Source organism: Aegilops tauschii, chromosome 2 (genome assembly GCF_002575655.3).
Source record: "Aegilops tauschii subsp. strangulata cultivar AL8/78 chromosome 2, Aet v6.0, whole genome shotgun sequence".
Classification (NCBI taxonomy): domain Eukaryota; kingdom Viridiplantae; phylum Streptophyta; class Magnoliopsida; order Poales; family Poaceae; genus Aegilops; species Aegilops tauschii.
The window spans coordinates 207,679,966-207,700,012 of record NC_053036.3 but is presented as its reverse complement, the minus strand read 5'-3'; the positions used below and the strand labels follow the sequence as shown (position 1 = coordinate 207,700,012).

The 20,047-nt window shown below is 51.0% G+C and overlaps 1 protein-coding gene and 1 pseudogene across 1 annotated transcript; both read left to right on the top strand.

Annotated features, from left to right (window-relative positions):
• The first annotated feature begins 4,340 nt into the window (after positions 1-4,340).
• On the top strand, positions 4,341-5,329 carry LOC120973240 (uncharacterized). Its single transcript, XM_045233765.2, has 4 exons — positions 4,341-4,566; positions 4,632-4,885; positions 4,961-5,036; positions 5,113-5,329. Exons 1-4 carry the CDS (start codon positions 4,450-4,452, stop codon positions 5,224-5,226), a joined length of 561 nt encoding a protein of 186 aa, XP_045089700.1. The 5' UTR covers positions 4,341-4,449; the 3' UTR covers positions 5,227-5,329.
• Positions 5,330-5,674: 345 nt separating this feature from the next.
• On the top strand, positions 5,675-7,199 carry LOC141041996 (uncharacterized; annotated as a pseudogene).
• The last annotated feature ends 12,848 nt before the right edge of the window (positions 7,200-20,047 follow it).

Sequence of the window (20,047 nt, the reverse complement as noted above, 5' to 3'; positions counted from 1 at the left end):
CTTAGTGGCATGCAATCAATGATAAGTTGTTTATTTAATTAATACAACAATTTAATTATTTAGTAAGTTCTGATTTCTGACATATTTTCTAATTTATTAAGAGGTGTGCGTTTCATGAAAAAGGAAAGATATCTGCACGATACATAAGTACATATCTGAAAAAGGAAAGATATCTGCACCATACATAAGAATATATCTGGAAAAAGGAAAGATATCTGCTACCCAGCCTTCCCTTGCATGGCCTACCTATATATGTTAACCTCATGTGCCATCCCTCATCCCCCTCCTTACTCTCCCTTCCCCCATCACAGATATCAAAGGATCAAAATACCCAGACTTGGAGGACAAATTCCCGAGGAGTACCTTCTGTAAGCAAGGGGCATCAAGAAGGCGAGTTCCTCTAGGTATGCAAATTTCTAGATCTTCCTCTTCTGTAAAAGGGTAACAGTTATTATATTAGGATCATGTTTGGTCAAGCATACCATCAAATTCCGAAAAAAACACCAGTGGAGATAGTGCCATCTTATAAAAAGATCATAGCCAATACAATTGATGGTCATGGTTGGCTGTCAATTAGTGTCAGTGTTGGGAGACAACGATACAACTAACCAACGAGAAACGAACTTGCTACTTAAATTGCTTCCTGGTTAGAAGAATAGATCCTTTAGAGATTAAACAGAAGCTTTTAGAGAGGAAGACTCATCTTAGCACCGTCGTAGGTCCGACCGATGACAGCGTTGGGGACTTGGTGACGAACTGGCAAAGCACGCCATGCCGCAGAGTTGGGGAGTCGTCGCTCCTTGCCGTGGCTGTGAGGCCGGGTCACGGCGCCTCGGCTCATCAGGAAAGAGGAACCACATCAAACCATGATCTAAAGGAAGAAGAAGAGGAGGAGAGGGGCGGGATCAAGAAGGGGGGCGACGTACCTGAGCTACTGGCGATGCAGATCGAGGAGACGAACACCACCGCGGATGCGAGGGGAACGGGACCGGACCGAGCACCCGCGCCCGTTTCATTGAGCTCGCTGCGTCCGTCCCCGTTGGTCGCGCCGCACACAGCTCGTCGGATCCCCTGGCCGCACAGGTAGGTGGTCGGTGGGCGGAGTCACACGGTCGACGCGCGCAACCATGCGGCGGGGGGAGTGGAGATGGCCGAGCTGTTGGTGGGGTGGAGAGGACCGGTGAGGCCGCCCCAATATCTGCCGCGGCATGGGATTGATCCGGCGGGCGGAGTCGCGCGGGCGCCGGCTCGTCGAGGCGCGCGGCCATGCGGCGGGGGGAGGGGAGAGGGCCGAGCTGCTGGTGGGGGTGGAGAGGGCCGGTGAGGCCGCCCCAGGATTTGCCGCGGCATGGGATCCGGCGGTCGGCGAGTGGAGTCGCGCAGGCGCCGGCTCGTCGAGGCAGGCGGCGGGGAAGGGGAGAGGGCAAGAGGAAATGAGTGAGTGGAGTATGGTGAGTGAGTGGGGTTAGGGTTTGGATGCGGCGGGGGGACGGGATAAGGCCAGGGTTATGTTTTGGGCCCAGTGTGGTGAGTGAGTGGGGTTAGGGTTTGGGCCCAGACGCCAGCGTGCCAGGTGGGCCGCCGGCCCGTTAGGCAACTTTATAGTGCCTGGGCCATGGAGGCCACCACGCGTTTCTGGCCGGTAAGTGCCGGCCCATTTGTCCAGTTATAATGTAATCCCTCAGAAAAAATATAATGTGGATAAGGTAATTTATTTTATAGTTATTTTTTTATGGGGCTAAGTTTGGGTGCAGGTTCGGCCGTGCTGGGTAGCTAATTTGGGCCTTGTGTGCAAATTTTGCTCAACGATAGAAATGCTAGACTCGCATGTGTAGGATTTTAAAAGTATACATACCTCACAGAAACAATAAAAGTATATATATATATATATTTATTAAATATGGTTCATAAAAATAAATATTTTTTATATTTACCTTTCATATACTAAGGGTACCACAACAAAACTTGGTTGATGTATAAATAAATCTACTTGGTTGAAGAATGTTTGTTTGCATGTTTTTTTCTTTTGTTGGACAAATTTCCATGGCCTATATAAATAATTTAAATAATGTTCATATGACTACTCATTATATATGAACATTACAGTTTGTTGTTTTCCCCTAATTTTGTGTTAGTACAATTATTTAAATTATTTAATCAACATATTTTCCTAATAATGTCAATTATGTTTTTATAGAGAAAATAGTGTGTTATTTTCACTACTATTTTTTCAGATATTATATATGATTATATTATGCAGTAGAAAACATCATTTATATTTCATCATATATATTTCATCGTAGATACAAAGTGATTGCTTCCGACATATGCACTGATGTAACGATGACAGACCGCACTGAAACACTACGAGAAGATGTGCATATAGCTAACCTTCCTCTGTATGTATATTATACATGAAAACACGAAAGGTCTATTTTTATATTTTTGTTTTTTCGGAATATAGGAGACATGGATATGGACTTTGGAGATGCACGGAAAGAATCCATTGAGGGTTCAGATGCGATGTTGCTGAAAGGGGACGAAAATTCACAACATAAAAATGTCGAAGAGGTTATATCTCATAACAAACCAAAAAAGGATGCTAATTTACATGTTATCCCACAAGGTATTTTTTAATATTACTATCAATCTTATTTTTGTGATATTGCTTTTTGTATTCAACTAATTTTGCTCAGTTTGATTGCTAAATTGGCTCATTTATTTATGAATTCGACAGACTATGTTTGTACCCCTAGGGATATTACAGTCATCGAATCAATCAAGTCTGCCCCCAAGAATACCCAGTTCGTGGACATTGGAGATGCCTTGTTATCAACCGACGATTTGGAATGCCTTATGAAAGATGATATGTTCTTACGTGATGGTGTAAGACCAATTGCACAAACTTTATAATTAATAATATAAACAATATTTAATATAATAAAATGTACATATAATCTAAATGTTGATTACAGGTGATAAATGCTTACATATATTGCATGCTTGCTCATGACCATCTACAAGACAGGGCTGGTGAAAAGGTACACATTGTTAGCACGTTTGTATCTGGCCAGATAAAAGAAGACGAGGAAAGAGACATAGACCCATCAAAATATCACCGCATTGTGCATCATGTTAATACTTATCTACAGCAAGACATGGTTAGTTTTTGTCTCGTTATCCATGCATATAATTATGGATTGTTTTTTAATTCATATGTATAATGATTTATTAATATTTATATCTAATTGCGACCGTGACTTGTATGATATTTACACCAGTTATTCATTCCGATTAACATGCCGGGCTACCATTGGTATCTAGCAGTCGCCAATGCCAAAAAACGTGAGATTCAAGTATTGGACTCACTTGGTTCTCGGGTCAAACGCAATGACCTTGCTACTACGGTAACTATCTATTATTTTTATTCATCTTAACATATGTTTTTGTTTGCCTTGATCCCTAATATTTCTTATATATAAAATAGTTACTAGGACTCGAGAAGTGTCTGAAACTTGTAGAGCATAGACCGGATTTTATCAGAGGTCATAAGTGGCCCGATCTGAATGTTACAAAATGGACGGTTGTAGAGCAGTTTCATGAGGCAATACAAACCGATGGGTAAGCACTTGTTACAATGGTTTGTTTATTTGATCCATCTGTGTGGTATTCTAAAGCATTATTTTATAATATTATAGCGTATCATGTGGACTGTTTATGCTAAATTATATGGAATACTGGACATCACATGCACTGTCAGACCAATTCACCCAGGTATTTCGTTTTTATACATTATCTCGTTATTTTATCTCAAAATAATATATAAATTGTTTTTATATATATCTTGTAGGAGGATATGAAACATTTTCGACAAAAATTAGCTGTCATTTTGCTCGATTCAGAGCTGAATAAGCTAAAAGGAGGTCCCATATACCATCAACCTGACGATCAAGAAAATTTAGCTAATTCTGATCTCGAGATACTGGACAATCCATCTGACGTAGTCAAAGACAAACGTCCTGCACCAATCACTATCATACCCACGGACCAACGTGAATTACTTGCCGGCCTCTGCAACTACGTCATGTCGATCGATGATGCCGGGTGTTTGGAGTAAGTATCATGTATCAATATTTAATGTGCGGATGTATATTATTGTTCTTCTTACCGTCCAATTTTTAGGAAGGTATGGGTCCGGAGCTCGACACCCGAGCCAATGGGCTTAAGTCTTAAGAAACTTCAGTGCATAATTAACATAGAGCAGCCCATGGACAATGATTGCTTCAACACAGCCGTGCGTATGCTGGCATGTGACGAGGGAGTATTGTTCACAGACCCTCCTGTGCACTACATGGATCTACGATTTTGCGTAAGTTATCGTAACTCTTCATTCTATGTGTCATTAGCATCAACATGTTGAAGCAATATTTCTTTTTTTTTACTTAGTCCATGATGCTAGAGTCAACACGAGGTCAGAAGTTTTGCGAGAAGAAAACTATCCAGACGTTGGCAACATTATTTGATAGCTGGCCTGGGATGGACAATGACATCTCATCGTGCAACAAGGTAAGTAAAGTATTTTGTCCATTGTTATCATGGTTTATTGTTGTTTCTAATAGCTCCACTTGTAGATTTATCTTCCCTATGCATCCATCGGCCGATACATCTTGTACGTCATCGAGAAAGAGGCACGTCGTCTATATATTCTGGATCCTATTCAAACATCACAATCGTTAGAGGAAAAAAAATTGAGGCATGCACTGAAATTAAAAAGTTTTGCAAGGGATTTCAAAGAAGCACTCGAAATAAAGCTGCCTGGTTGGAATTATGATATATCTAAATGGCAACGTTTATTTCCATTCGGTGTTCCAACCAGTATAGACGGGTAATGGATTCATAACAAAAACATTTACTTTTGTTATCACTATATTCTATATATTATTAATCTAAAGTTTTGCAGGAATGTGTCTGGCTATTTTGTTTTTCATTTTATGCTCTGGTGGAATGGTAAAGAATTGGTCAAGCCGATTTGCACGGTGAGTATTGTCAGTTACATGTTTTAAGACCTTCGGCGTGAAATTTTCATAATAACTACATGTATTGTTTGTGCAGGATGGGTATGAATTGAGGAAGCAGTTTTTATTACACTTGTTAAAACATCGTGGGAATGAAGCTAAAGGAAACTTTCCTGATATTGTGAAAGAATTACTTAAGCGCATCATCTAGATATTAATAGTTTTGTAATAGATGTTTAGTTGGAACATCGCTCGGTTTGTTACATGGACATGTCGTTAATTTTTCTTCATGTTATCAATTTACATTGCAAAAATGAACTTCAGTTATTAAATAATTGTATTTGTGTTTTATTGTTTGTACATGTGGAATTTAACATGTAACTCTTATAAACTATTTCAAGAGCCCGTGGCAACGCACGGGCACTCTACTAGTGTATAGGAATATCCCAACCTACCTAATTTTATATAATATGGTTGTGATCTTCCTTGGCCTTCAAGGCATGTAACTCTCATGTATTTCCATATATATGTAACATGAGGGCCGCCCCATGTGTGGCGTATTGCCTAATCATTCTCGTTTACTTGGTATCAAATAGATCGATCATCCTCCTAAACCCTACCACGCCGCCGGCGGCCTCCCTGATCGCCGTCACCTTGCCATGGCAGGAACCGGCGCCTCCACCAACTCCTCCCTCACCTCTCCCTCCCTACCCGCCTCCAACTCCACCACCGTCGGCCCCCTCATCAACACCACCATGCCCGCCTCCACCTCGCCGGTTGTGCAAGTCGCTAGCGTGCGCACCCACGTACCCGTCACGCTGGATCTCCACACCTCCAACTTCGCCTAGTGGCGGATGCTCATCCGCGTCCTCCTCGGCAAGTACGACTTGCTTCCCCACGTCACCACCGTCACGGCCGCGGCGGACTGCATGCCGGACTGGACCCGTGAGGACTACGTAGTCCGATCCTGGCTGTACGGCTCTATCTCTGACGAGATTCTTGATATGATCATGGCAGAAGATCAAACGGCGCATGAGGCCTGGAATCTCATCTCCAACCTCTTCTAGATAACCAGATGACCCGCGTGGTCTACCTCGAGGCCGACTTCCGCGGCCTCGTACAAGGCGACCTCTCGGTCACCGCGTATTGCCATCACTTGAAGGCCCTCTCCGACGCCTTCGCCGACGTCGGCACTCCGGTCACGGACCAAACCCTCGTCCTCAACTGCCTTCGCGGCCTCAACCCGCGGTTCGCCGACATCACCACGATCGTGACCATGCAGAACCCGCTCCCGACCTTCGGGCAGACGCGCTCTCTGTTGGTTCTCCGCGAGACTTAGCTCGCCAACACCTCCGCCATGGCGAACTAGACCGCCCTGTACGGCGGCCACTCCTCCCAAGGCTCCGGCCTTGGCGGCTCCAATTCCAACCGCGGCGACGGCAACCGCAGAGATGGCAACCGTGGCGGCGGCAACTCCGGAGCCGGCGGCAACCGCAACCGCAGGAACTGGGGCAAGAAGCGGCAAGGTGGTGGTTCCAGCGGCAGCAACTCCGGCGGTGCCCGCGTCGGTGCAGGCGGCCAGCCCGCGGTCGGCCCGTGGATCTGCTTCAACCCATACACGGGCCAGCCGCTGCAGCCTCAGGGCGCTCCCGCGCCGCGCCCAACCGGTGGCGCCGGCCTGCTTGGACCGCATCCCCCGGTGCTGCCACCCGCCCAGGCGTTCACTTCCTTGGCTCCTCTCCATGGCCAGGCTTTCGGCACCAACGCTCCTCCGGTCCCCGGCTACAACCCGGCACCTCAGTGGGCCTGCGCCGCACTGATGGCCGCCTTGAACAACGCTGCATCAGCCTCCAACGTCGGTGAGTTGGTCATGGACTCCGGAGCCACCACCCACATGGCCTCCGACCCCGGTATGCTTCGCCATCTCCTTCCTGCTTCTTCCTCCTCCCTTGTCACCGTTGGCAATGGCTCCACCTTACCCGTCTCTCATACTGGTGATGTTGCTATTCCTACTTCCGCTCGCACACTTTTTCTTCACAATGTTCTACTCGTCCCTCATATTGTTAAAAATCTACTTTCTGTTCGTCGTTTCACTATTGATAACTTATGCTCCATCAAATTTGACGCCTTTGGCTTCTTTGTGAAGGACCTTCGCACCAGGGTCGTGATCCTTCGCTGCAATAGCCATGGAGATCTCTACGTGTTGCCCTCCTCGGTCATCAACCATCACACCCATGGACTCATCGCCACCAACTCCACCGAGCTTTGGCATCGCCGTCTAGGACATCCAGGTCGCGACGCTATGTCGCATCTTCATAAACAGTCATCTATTCCTTGTAATAAACCGGCATCACACATTTGTCATGCTTGCCAACTTGGCAAACATGTGCGCTTGCCGTTCACTAGGTCTACCTCGCATTGTGTCGAACCGTTTCAGTTAATACATTGTGATCTTTGGACATCTCCTGTTTTGAGCAACTCTGGTTTTAAGTATTACCTTGTTATTGTGGACGACTTCTCGCATTATATCTGGACGTTTCCTCTTCGCAACAAATCCGACACCGCCGCCACCCTTATTAATTTTGTCGCCTACGCCCGCCCACAATTTTCCCGTCAACTAGTAGCAATGCAGGCCGACAATGGCACAGAGTTTCTCAACTCCACGATCACCACCTTCTTTGCCTCTCATGGCATTCATCTTCGTCTTTCATGCCCGTACACCTCCGCTCAAAACGGCAAGGCTGAACGTGCCATCCGCACCCTCAACGATGTCACAAGAACCCTTCTCTTTCAGTCCTCGATGCCACCGCCCTACTGGGCGGAAGCCTTGGCCACCGCCACCCACCTCATCAACACACGACCCTCTCAGTCCATCGTGTTCGCCATCCCCTACATCCGCTTACACAATACCATTCCCGACTATTGCATGCTCCGAGTCTTTGGATGTTTATGCTACCCTAACTAATCCTCCGTTGCCAGCATAAGCTAGCGCCTCATTCCGTCGCATGCATATTTCTTGGTTATCCCGCCAACCATAAAGGATATCGGTGTCTTGACCCTCAAACACGTCGTGCCATCATCTCTCGCCATGTCGTCTTCGACGAGATGATCTTTCCCTTCTCCTCCTCTCCGGATCGCCCGTCTAACCCCCTTGCGTCGTTGGATTTCGTCCTCCACCTCGTAGCCACCGACACCACACCCGCCCTCTCTCCTGCGGTCCAACCCACTATGCATGCACCCGCTATGCATGCCAACCCTTCGCCTCCCCCTACCCCTCTACCCGCTCGCCCGCGAGCGCGCCCAGCCCCGCTGGACCGCCTAGCCCGCCGCTCTGCTCTCCCATTCTCGCTGGCCCATCGAGCGCGCCTGCCTCCCCCAGGCCTTCGCCCGCACCCGCCTCTGGTTCGAGCGCCCCTTCCCCCCTATCATCGTGCACTGGCCACCCTCCCCTAGCAACACCCACACGATGCTTACTCGTGCCAAGATCGGTCTCTTTCAGCCCGTCGATCGTTTGAATCTTATGGCTTCACGACTCTTCTATTTCTCCTCTTCCCAAAACATGTCGGGGTGCTCTCAACAACCCACACCGGCGTCGTGCCATGCACGAGGAGTTCGAGGCGCTTGTCACTAACCGGACGTGGTCACTTGTTCCATGGCCACCTCGTGCTCATGTTGTTTCAGGGAAGTGGATTTTCAAGCATAAGTTTCATTCAGATGGACGGCTTGCTCGCTACAAGTCTCGGTGGGTGGTCCGCGGCTACTCTCAACAGCCGAGCATCGACTTCGACGAGACGTTCAGCCCGGTTGTCAAACCGGCCACCATCCGCATTGTCCTCACCATTGCGGTCTCCCGTGCATGGCCGATCCACCAGCTTGACGTCAAGAATGCCTTCCTCAACGACAACCTTGACGAGGAGGTTTATTGCCAGCAGCCGCCTGGTTTCGTTGATGCCCGCTGCCCCGACTATGTGTGCCGTCTTCACAAGTCGCTCTATGGCCTCAAACGGGCACCCCATGCATGGTACCAACGGTTCTCTCTCTACGCTCATCACCTCAGCTTTGTTGCATCAAAATCAGACGCCTCTCTATTCATCTACCACCACAGACACCAGCTCGCGTAAATCCTCTTGTACGTTGATGATATTGTGATCACCGCTTATACATCCACGCTCCTTCAGCACTTGACGCAGCGGCTACACTCGGAGTTTGCCATGACAGATCTTGGAGACCTCTCATTTTTCCTCGGCATCTCGGTTACCCGGGACGCCAATGGCATGGTTCTCTCCCAGCGCCAATACGCCTTGGATCTTCTTCAGCGTGCAGGCATGGCCGACTGTCATCCATCACCCACTCCAGTTGACGTCAAGGTCAAACTCTCGGCCACTGATGGTGCTCTGCTTGATGATGCTACTACCTATCGGAGTTATGCTGGTGCATTGCAGTATCTCACTCTCACCCGTCCGGACATCGCCTATGCTGTGGAGCAGGCCTGCCTCTATATGCATGCTCCCCGCGAGCCGCATCTACTCTTGGTCAAGCGTACTCTTCGCTACATCATGGGTACCCTCGACCTCCGCCTGCACATTCCTCGGTCATCGTCCATGACTCTCAAGGCCTACTCCGACGCTGACTGGGCGGGTTGCCCTGATACTCGGCGGTCTACCTCAGGTTACTATGTCTATCTCGGTGACACCTTGGTCTCTTGGTCCTCCAAGCGCCAGACCACGGTTTCCCGATCGAGTGCTGAGGCGGAGTATCGTGTTGTGGCTCACGCTATTGCAGAGTGATGTTGGATTCGTCAGCTTCTTACCAAGCTTCATCACCCCTTGACTACTACCACGATCATTTTTTGTGATAATGTCAGCACAGTGTACATGGCCTCCAACCCAGTGCAACACCGCCGTACCAAACACATCGAGATCGACATTCACTTTGTTCGCGAGAAGGTGTCCCTTGGTCAGGTTCGTGTGCTTCATGTGCCATTATCTCGACAGTATGCTGACATTATGACGAAAGGCTTATCCTCGCAGCTCTTCTCGGAGTTTCGTTCTAGTTTGTGCCTCTTGCCAGCTGATGCACCAACTGAGGGGGGATGTTAGAGTATATCTCCGTGTATCGCTTATGTATAGGAATATCCCAACCTACCTGATTTTGTATGATATGGTTGTGATCTCCCTTGGCCTCCAAGGTATGTAACTCTCATGTATTCCTATATATGTAACACGAGGGCTGACCCATGTGTGGCGCATTGCCTAATCATTCTCGTTTACTCAGACACGTATATACGAGTATTTCTTTTTTTAAACAAGACAAAAGACTTGCCATTTTCATTCATTAAGGAGAAGGTTTAGACATAAGCCACAAAGCGGTAAAAAGGAAAAAACTACCCTCGCGATATAAGAAGACTCAAATGCTTGGCTCCCGCCAATGCCCAAAGATGGGTTTGCTCTTTGATTTTACTGACGACGATGGAGGTTGAAGCTGCTGTGTTGCGAAAAAATCTTGCGTTTCGTTCTTTCCAGATTTCCCATGAGACAAGCATCATAACCGAAGCAATGGCCTTCCGGCTTTGACCTCCGGCACTCACCGCCTTCTGCCAACATGCTCGGACTGAATCTTCATGCCTCCACAACATTGGTGAGTGGTCTTGAATGCCTATACGAGTATTATACTCCTACATTGAATTCCTCTGCGCTGCATCTATAGCAGCTTGTGGAGTCCTATGTCATTTTGATAACAGTTTTCTTAGTTGAGCTAACTGGCCACAGTTTGGTTTGCAAACCCATTTGGTGCATAGTGGGCGCACACACGATTGCCGGCTCGGTAAAGAACAGTGAGGCTGAAGCCAGTTTTACTGCGACGCGTCACGGATCTCACGATGAATGATTCTAGCTGGAGACGGGAGATAGCTGGAGCCTAGAGGCAGCTCCATGTCCATCGATGCACAGTACGTACTACGAGTAGGAGACGGCAATCGGGACAGGGGCACTAACTGATGACGTGTCGATCTCCGGTAGGAAGCCTATGAGAATGGCGTCTCTAGGCGCGTACGGCAGCAGCTTCTCAGGGCGCAGGTCAGAAGCAACACCCTCTTCAGTTGCGAGCGCATCCACACCGTCTTCAAGGGCGAACTCCACGATCAGGTCGTCCACATGGTCATTCACCCAGATCGTCAGGTCGCCCTGGGTGACCCTGGGCATGGGGGCTATCACAGCATTAAAGTCGAAGTCGGGGTCAAGGCTAAGAAGGTAGTTGAAGACACGCGAGAACGCGTGCCCAAGAAGGCCCCGACTTCTCTCTTCGACGAGCTGGCATGCCCTCGTGGCCTGGTCTTCCAAACAGGCCATGACTTGGGTGAAGAAGTGGAGGTAGCGGGCATCATCAGCTTCGTGCGGGCGGGAGATGCTCTCTTCGCAGATGGTGTCCAAGGCCCGGTTGGCCCTGACACTGAGGTCCTCGAGCATCAAGGAGTGCTCACGCTGCATCGTCCGGCGGCGGCTCGCTTTGTTTGTAGCCTTCTCCACAAGGGACGTGACGCCTGCGACCTGTTGCTGAAGTGAGGACAACCGGCTTGGGCGGAGGCCCGAGCCTCCTCGGCGGCCTTCTGCGCCGCTCTGCTGCAGCCAGCCTCGCCCTGAGGGCGTCGGTCTTGCCCTACAGCTTGACCTGCCGCTGTTGGAAGCGGGTCTCCTGGAGCCCCAACTTCCGGTGGTATTCATCAACAAGAGCCCCGCGGATCCCCGCCACCTTTTGGTCAATCTCCTGCTGGACCCTAGCCTCCCGAGAGGCAAGGGCCTCCTCATCCATGGCTACTTGGTGCTCCCTCACCTCCAGTCGCTCGAGCTCTAGGCTGTGCTCCAAGACCTCAAGCGCTAGCGTGTCCTCGCGCACCTGGGCCCCCTTCTCGTCTGTAGGGGCCCCGGTTGGCGATGCCGCCAGGGCGGCCCTGCGCGCCTGGACCTGCCGCTCAAGGGTGGCGTTCGAAGCTCGAAGCTCCCTCTCCCGCTCCTCGGCCGCCTCACGGCGATGGTCGGCGGCCTTGGCCTCCTCCAAAGCATGGGCGCAGGCCTCACGAGAAACTGTGAGGGACTCCGCGGCCTCCGTGCGGGTGCGCTCATGCTGCAGATGCCCGAAGTTGATGGCGACCTTCAGTTGATGCCACTCGCGCACTAGGCGGAGGCCCTCCGCCTCGAGGCGTGCATCGACATCGGCAAGTTCTCCCCCAAGCCGACCCAGCGCGCTCACTTCTTCCTGGAAAAGGTCATGGCGGACGATGTTGCGCCCGCATGCGAGTTCCAACGTGCGGCTGAGTCCTTCTTCCGTGCCGGGGGCTGTCGGAGAGGCGCGGAGTGACTCGCCCGTCTCCGGCAGGGGGCTGGTGGCCGGAGCTCCTTCGGCCGTTTCCCGGACCTCGGCAGAGGCGCTGCACGGCCTGGCCCCTTCGCTCGAAGATGAAGCCGACGCTGGGGTCGCCCAGTCACCGGCAAGAACCAATGGAGGAGCTCTCGGCACGCCCCCTCCCGTGCCCCAGAAATGGCCTTGGAGGAAGGAGACTAGAAGAGCAGGCTCGCAGCCTTCCAGCAGCACCTGCGCCTCGCGGATCGGCACCATGTCCCGCGCGGGCGCTCGACCCGAGGGGCCTGGAGTCGCGGGCGGACCAAAGGCCCCCGAAGGTCGCACCCTAGGCGGCCTCGCCGCCGCAACCGAAGGGATCCTGAGGAGCCAGAGTCAAGAAAGGACGCGACATGTGAAGATCCATGAGGATAAGGTACTTACTCGCCACAGCTATCCACTTCCTCTGTTTCAGGGCCCGGGGGCGCCGCCACAGCAGCTCCAGAGCCCCTTCCTCTTGCGGAGTGCCCCGAGATTCAGAAGGGGTACGCCGAGGGCTGGTACGTTGCCCTTCACGGCTGGGGCGCGGACCGCCACCTCAGAACCACCCGGTGATGCCTGCTCCCCAGCAGTCACCTCAGGAGCACCTGACGGCACCTGCTCTCCAGCGGTCACCTCAGGAGCATCCAACGGTGCTCTCCCCCTGCAACCACCTCAGGGTTGCGTGCCACAGGATCGACAAGCATGGGAGCCCAAGACGGGGTTCTCATGAGGCCCCTCGAGATCCTCTGGGCACAGCCCCCACTCGTCGAAGTGGGGTATCTACTTCGCGAAGGCCTCCCTGTTCGAGCAGTTGTACAAGAGGCACCCCTCTGCGGAGAGCGCGGCAGGCACTGGGTCGCCCGTCAGGAGCTGGAGCACCACATGCAGCATCTTCGAAGGATGCGAGGGCACCTGGAGCCGCATGGGGTCATGGGGCCCGTGAAGGCCCACATGGGGCGAGAGTGGCGCTGGAGCAGGGCGATGCGCCGCCAGATGAACCCCCTCACTACCATCGACACCGTCACCCCTGCCTCCTTCAGCTTGGCCAGCCTAGAACAGACGCGGGTGAGCCACCGGTCGACGAGCTTCACATGTCCCTAGCCGGAGCTCGGTTCCGCCGGTGCTTGCAGGAGCAGGAGTAGGGGGTTGTGCGTGCTGGTGTCCATGTACACCCACTGCTTCCGGAATCCCTTTACATCCGGGCGGAGCATGAAGTCGATGACGGAGCCAGCTGCCGCCACCACAGCCTGGAACGCCACGCATCCCGAGCATTGTCTGTCATCGACTAGATGGAGTGAGAAGAAATGGCGTAACATGGCCACAGACGGAGCAACACCCACGATAGCCTCGCACAGAAAGGCAAAGGCAGTGAGGAGGACGATGGACCCGGGGTCCATATGCAGCGCTTGGATCTGATAATGCGAGAGCACGGCGTTGAAGAAATCAAAGAAAGAGGGGACCAAGCCGGCCAGGAGAGCGTGAAGGTGAATGGGGATCTCATGGCTCCATGTCGACCAAGGCCCGGGAGGTAGGCCAGACCGTCGTCGCCTTCCACTCGTTGGAATCGGCGGCGAGGGCCGGCCGGACCTTGTCTAGTCCCTCCTGGTTGATCACCGTCGACCGGCCGAGCGCGGGTTCCAACCCCGGCGAGGACTCCGCGGGTGCGCGAGCCTTCTCTTTCTTCTTCAACCTTGGAGCCATGGCGGCGGAAGTGGATTGGTGCTGGTGCGGAGTCTAGAGAAGGAGGTACAAGCTCACAAGAAAGGGGGGTAGAGGACGAGCGCGGGAGGCAATGATGGATGGGCCGCGTTTGCAATAGGCAGTCATCAAGTATTGCAGTTGCCGAGGCTACATGGGGAAGTGGAGACGCCCACGTCCCATCAATTGCCATGCGTAGACTCGGTCCGTAGGCGATTGGGGCCCGCGGCGCTTTGCCCTTGCCCTTTGGCTTTGCTCCAAAGCCAAGTCCGAGCGCGCCTTGGGCCTGGGAGCTACTGTCGGCATTCTGGGAACCATGATACCCAGACCTGCCTGCCTGCGGCCCGCGGCATGGCTCCATCCGCGGCCTGGTACGGCCCATCTTCGGCATCAACAAGACAAGACCCTCGGGAGGGGCCAAGCCTCACGAGGTGGACGACGCCAAGACCTCCAGAGGGAGCGGCCTCCTCAGGCTAGCTCCCGAGGAGCGCAGATTCCTATGCAAGCACCCACCTCCAGAGGCTCGGATTACGCAAGCCATGACGAGGAAGGCTAGGCGGGCGCTAGCAAGCGTAGTACAGCAGGTTTCCTCTTTGGTGCTAAGGAGGCAAGCGCAGACGCGGGGTCCCGAGGAATCACCCAAAGGTTTCCATTCCCGTGCTACAAGACCAAGACCGCCATGACGGCAGGACGGATGTCATCGCCGAGCCCACCACAACGTCACGAGCAGGAGCTTTGCAGGCAAAGACCACCTTTCGTCAGGATAAGATGTACTTCTTATCCCCCTTCAAACTTGGCCAATCTGGGATTCCTTCTCACCTTCGTTTGGGAGGAAGAGGACTGAGGCCACTATAAATATAGGCTAGCCACTACCATGGAGGGGGGCGGATCCTAAGATCACACCCACACAAGAACAGACCTCCTGAGGTTATCCTTCCCATGTACTAGTTCACCTTCAGCCCCCCGCGAGGCTAATCCACCCCAAACCAGGAGTAGGGTCTTACACCGAAAGGTGGCCCGAACCTGGGTAAACTATTGAGTCTCTCTTCTTCCCATTCATCGAGCTAGGCCGTGAGAGCGATGAGTTGGTAGGATGGAGAGATTGAGTTCTTCGCACACCCCCCAGAGTTCGAACCTTTCTTGGGTCTGCGGAGACCTGAATCCGACAGCACCGATTGCGTCAACTCGGTGGGACCAAAGTAAAGCAATAAGGCAACAGAGAAAATGTCAAGCCCACTTGGTGAGACCGATCGCTATTTCGGTGAGACCAAAATAATTGCAACAGGCAATAGAGACTTGGCGGGGCCATCTCGGTGAGACCGAGATCCGTATCGATGTGAACGAACTGTTAGGGTTTCTGGCTGTTGGGGATATAACTATTGGGTATGACCCACCCAGGAGGGGCCGGGTCATACCACTGGCGACTTAAAGATGATGATGTGGGTCATGAAGCAAGCCTATTGAAGCCCAAGACCCAGAGGCAACTTGAGGCCCAAGAGGATGAACCACCATATGTGTGACTTGTATTGTAAGGCAAGCTTAGTTAGTCACCGAGCCGGACACTTTGTGTATGAGTGTAACACCCCGCATGTAACTTGCCATATTTGTAACTCCGACTCTTGCCATTTCCGGCTATGTGTTATGTTTTTCCCTCCGTTGTCGGGTTTTGTCTTTCGTTTTGTATTTTGTCATGTCATGCATTTTTATATCATGTCATCATGTGCATTGCATTCGCATACGTGTTCGTCTCATGCATCCGAGCATTTTCCCCGTTGTCCGTTTTCTAATCCGGCGCTCCTATCTCCCCCGGTGCACCCCTCTAGTTTTCTTTCGTGTGCGTGTGTCAAACTTTCTCGGAATGGACCGAGGCTTGTCAAGTGGTCTTAATATACCACCCGGAGTCTACCGGTCAAGTTTCGTTCCATTCGGAGGTCGTTTGGTACTCCATCGGTTAACCGGGCCTCCGCAATGTCCATTTGAGTATCCAGCAAAAACCCTCTCCAAAACCAGCCCAAAGCCCACCAAACTCTCTTCCATGCTATAGGTCGTTCAATCACGATCGTGTGGGCGAAAACCGCACCTCATTTGGAGTCTCCTAGCTCCCTCTACCTATAAATGAGTGGGCATCCCGAAAAACGAAATCTCAGACGAACCCTAACCCTCTCCCTCCGCGCCGCGCCGGACGCGTCCGCCGCCGCGCCCCGGCGAATCCGCTATTGCCACGTGTCCCGCCGGCCTCTCCCTCCGCGCCGGCCCGCGAGCCCGCCGCGGGCCCGCCCGAGCCCGCCGCCGCCTCCTCCGCGCCCGCGCGCGCGCCGCCCCGCACCCGCCGGCGGACCCGCGCGCCGCCGGGTCTCATCGCCGCTGCGCCGGGCGAGCTCGTCGCCGGCCGCCGCCCGTCGCTCCTCCGGCGCCGCCGCCTCCCCTCCGGGCCCCGCCGCCCCCGGGTCCCCTCCTCCTCCGCCGACGCCTGAGACCGCCGGCCCTTCTTATCCTCCGGCGAACGAGCCCGAGCAGCCGGCCAGATCCGATCGGTACTGTGGCCCCGTTGACTTCGCGCTCCCCCTCTATTTCTCTAAGTCTGGAGATTCCATTAGCATGTGCCCCTGTTCTCGATGCGATAACTTTGTGCATGTAGCTCCGATTCGCGCGTATAATATGTCAAATTGTTCGACTCGTGATGCTCTTCCTTTTGTTCAATTGCACCATTTTCATTAGAGGCCATCTTTATGCCCAAATATTCGTTGGAAGAGGGCTAGTTGCTGTTAATCTCTGGTTCTTATCAGAACTTGGAGATTTGTCATTTTTGTATCATTTATTCTGTGCATCTTTTGAGCATGAGCTCTACATGTGTTTTGAAGTATGCCATGCCATCTTTCCAGTGGTATAGTACATGTATTTTTGTGGTATTTTTGGTGACTAGCACAAGCATGCAAAGTAGGCCCCGTAATATTTCTGATTTCAGGGACTTTAGTGATTTCTCTAAGTCTTTGTCTGCTATAATTTTGTTGCCATGTAAACTTGATGTTACAGAGAGATCCATGCATATTTTGGAAATGTTCAGTAAGGATGTTTTGTAGATATAGTTGTAATAGATCCATTCCTGCAATTTTTTGCAATTTTAGAGTACCATAGCATGACTCAATCTTGCTCTACTTTTGCTATAAAATATTTCTGGCAGATTCTTAACATGACATGCATTTTTGCCAAGCTTATTGTAGTTGATCCATACATGCTATGCAATTTTTCTTGCCATGGATAGCTTCATAAACATGCCATCTTGCTGTAGGTATGCTTGGTTTTGCATGCATTGCTCTGTAGTGAGTGCATCAAGCTCACAAAGAGGCCTACATATTAATATTTCTGCCATGCTCTGTTTTCTGCTAAGTCTGAAACCTGATAACGAAACTTGCTATGTTTACATGCTTGCCATCATTTCTTCTGGTCCTTTTTGGCTTATGGTCAGTAAGGGACTTTTGTCATGTGCTTTTAGTAGAACACTACCATGCCTTGTTTTGCTATGTTAAGTTCCTGTAGCATATAGATTTCGTGCTCTGAACATTGCTACCTGATGCTGATTTCTGCCATGTCCAGTTTTTCACTAAGTTTGTGAACCTGTAATCTTTTGCACTTTTGCCATGCTTGTTTGAGCTTGATATGTTGTGAACTAGCAGTGGCTCAGTGTTCATCTTTTGTCAAGCATCTCCTGTAGATTACTGCCATGTGCTTTGTTGCTATGTTGGGGTGCTGTAGCATTGCTACTTGTTGCATTTTAAGTGCTATCTTGCTGTTTATCGCAGATTAGGGTCATTCTTGTTTTGCTTGTCATTTGCAAACCGTGCATCCGATTCCGGTGATCCTTATATCGATTTCAACCGAAATCATCTCATCTTTCCAGTGGCATGCTTGGTTTGCCAAGTTACTACCATGTTCATCATTTTCCTTCCGGAGCACGCATAGGCATCGCATATCATATCTTGCATATCATACATGTTTTGCATCATGTTGCCTGCGCATTCCTCGTTGTTGATTGTGTTTCCGTTTGTTTGTGTTCTTGTCTTGGGTAGATCCGGGAGACGAGTTCGTGAACGAGGAACTTGTCGAGTACGCTTACGAGGATCAAGCTTTCGACAACTCTGAGAATCTTGCAGGCAAGATGACCACCCCTCGAAATCACTTCTATCTTTGCTATGCTAGTTGTTCGCTCTATTGCCATGATCGCTACCTATCTCTTGCTATATCATGTCTCCTATTTCAGCCATGTCAGCCCCTAACCATCCTTTCCTAGCAAACCGTTGTTTGGCTATGTTACCGCTTTTGCTCAGCCCCTCTTATAGCGTTGCTAGTTGCAGGTGAAGTTGAAGTTTGTTCCATGTTGGAACATGGATATGTTGGGATATCACAATATCTCTTATTTAATTAATGCATCTATATATTTTGGTAAAGGGTGGAAGGCTCGGCCTTATGCCTGGTGATTTGTTCCACTTTTGCCGCCCTAGTTACTGTTATACCGGGATTATGTTCCTTGAGTTTGCGTTCCTTACGCGGTCGGGTGATTTATGGGACCCCCTTGACAGTTCGCCTTGAATAAAACTCCTCCAGCAAGGCCCAACTTCGGTTTTACTATTTGCCTCCTAAGCCTTTTCCCCCGGGTTTTCGCGAGCCCGAGGGTCATCTTATTTTAACCCCCCCGGGCCAGTGCTCCTTCGAGTGTTGGTCCGAACTGAGCAGACTGCGGGGCCCCTCCTGGAAACTCGAGGTCTGGTTTTACTCGTAGGATGTCTCATCCGGTGTGCCCTGAGAACGAGATATGTGCAGCTCCTATCGGGATTTGTCGGCACATTCGGGTGGCTTTGCTGGTCTTGTTTTACCATTGTCGAGATGTCTTGTAAACTGGGATTCCGAGACTGATCGGGTCGTTCCGGGAGAAGGTTTATCCTTCATTGACCGTGAGAGCTTATGATGGGCTAAGTTGGGACACCCCTGCAGGGTAATATCTTTCGAAAGCCGTGCCCGCGGTTATGAGGCAGATGGGAATTTGTTAATGTCCGGTTATAGATAACTTGTCACTTGACCCAATTAAAATACACCAAGTGCGTGTGTAGCCGTGATGGTCTCTTCTCGGCGGAGTCCGGGAAGTGAACACGGTCTGTGTTATGTATGACGTAAGTAGGTGTTCAGGACCTCTTCTTGGTCATTGCTAGATGACGTCCGTTCCATTGCTTCTCTTCTCGCTCTCATTTGCGTAAGTTAGCCGCCATATATGCTTTTGCCGCTGCAGCTCCACCTCTTTGCACCTCCTTGTCCTATAAGCTTAAATAGTCTTGATCTCGCAGGTGTGAGATTGCTGAGTCCCCGTGACTCACAGATACTTCCAACACCAGTTGCAGGTGCCGACGATGCCAGTGCAGATGATGGCGTCGATCTCAAGTGGGAGTTCGACGAGGAACGTGGCCGTTATTATGTGTCTTTTCCTGATGATCAGTAGTGGAGCCCAGTTGGGACGATCGGGGATCTAGCATTTGAGGTTGTCTTATTTTCATCTGGATTTTGACCGTAGTCGGTCTATATGATTGTATTTTGAATGATGAATGATGATATTTATTATGTTTTGTGTGAAGTGGCGATTGTAAGCCAACTCTTTATCCCATTCTTGTTCATTACATGGGATTGTGTGAAGATGACCCTTCTTGCGACAAAACCACTATGCGGTTATGCCTCTAAGTCGTGCCTCGACACGTGGGAGATATAGCCGCATCGTGGGCGTTACAATGAGCCGGCCGGGACTCTGTAAGCCGCCGGGCATCAACCTGTGTATATAAAGGGGTGACTCGGCGGCCGGTTAGGGGAGATAACAATCAATCGAGAGCTAGGTCAAGCGTATTCACTCCCTAGTAATCAAAACCCAAGCAATACAACCTAAAGCAGGAGTAGGCTTTTACCTCGTTGAGAGGGGCCGA

Coding starts and splice junctions, on each gene's coding strand:
- LOC120973240 (XM_045233765.2), top strand. CDS start 4,450: ATGATGCTAGAGTCAACACGAGGTCAGAAGTTTTGCGAGAAGAAAACT. Junction 4,886..4,960: donor GTTCCAACCAGTATAGACGG/GTAATGGATTCA, acceptor AAAGTTTTGCAG/GAATGTGTCTGGCTATTTTG. Junction 5,037..5,112: donor TGGTCAAGCCGATTTGCACG/GTGAGTATTGTC, acceptor TTGTTTGTGCAG/GATGGGTATGAATTGAGGAA.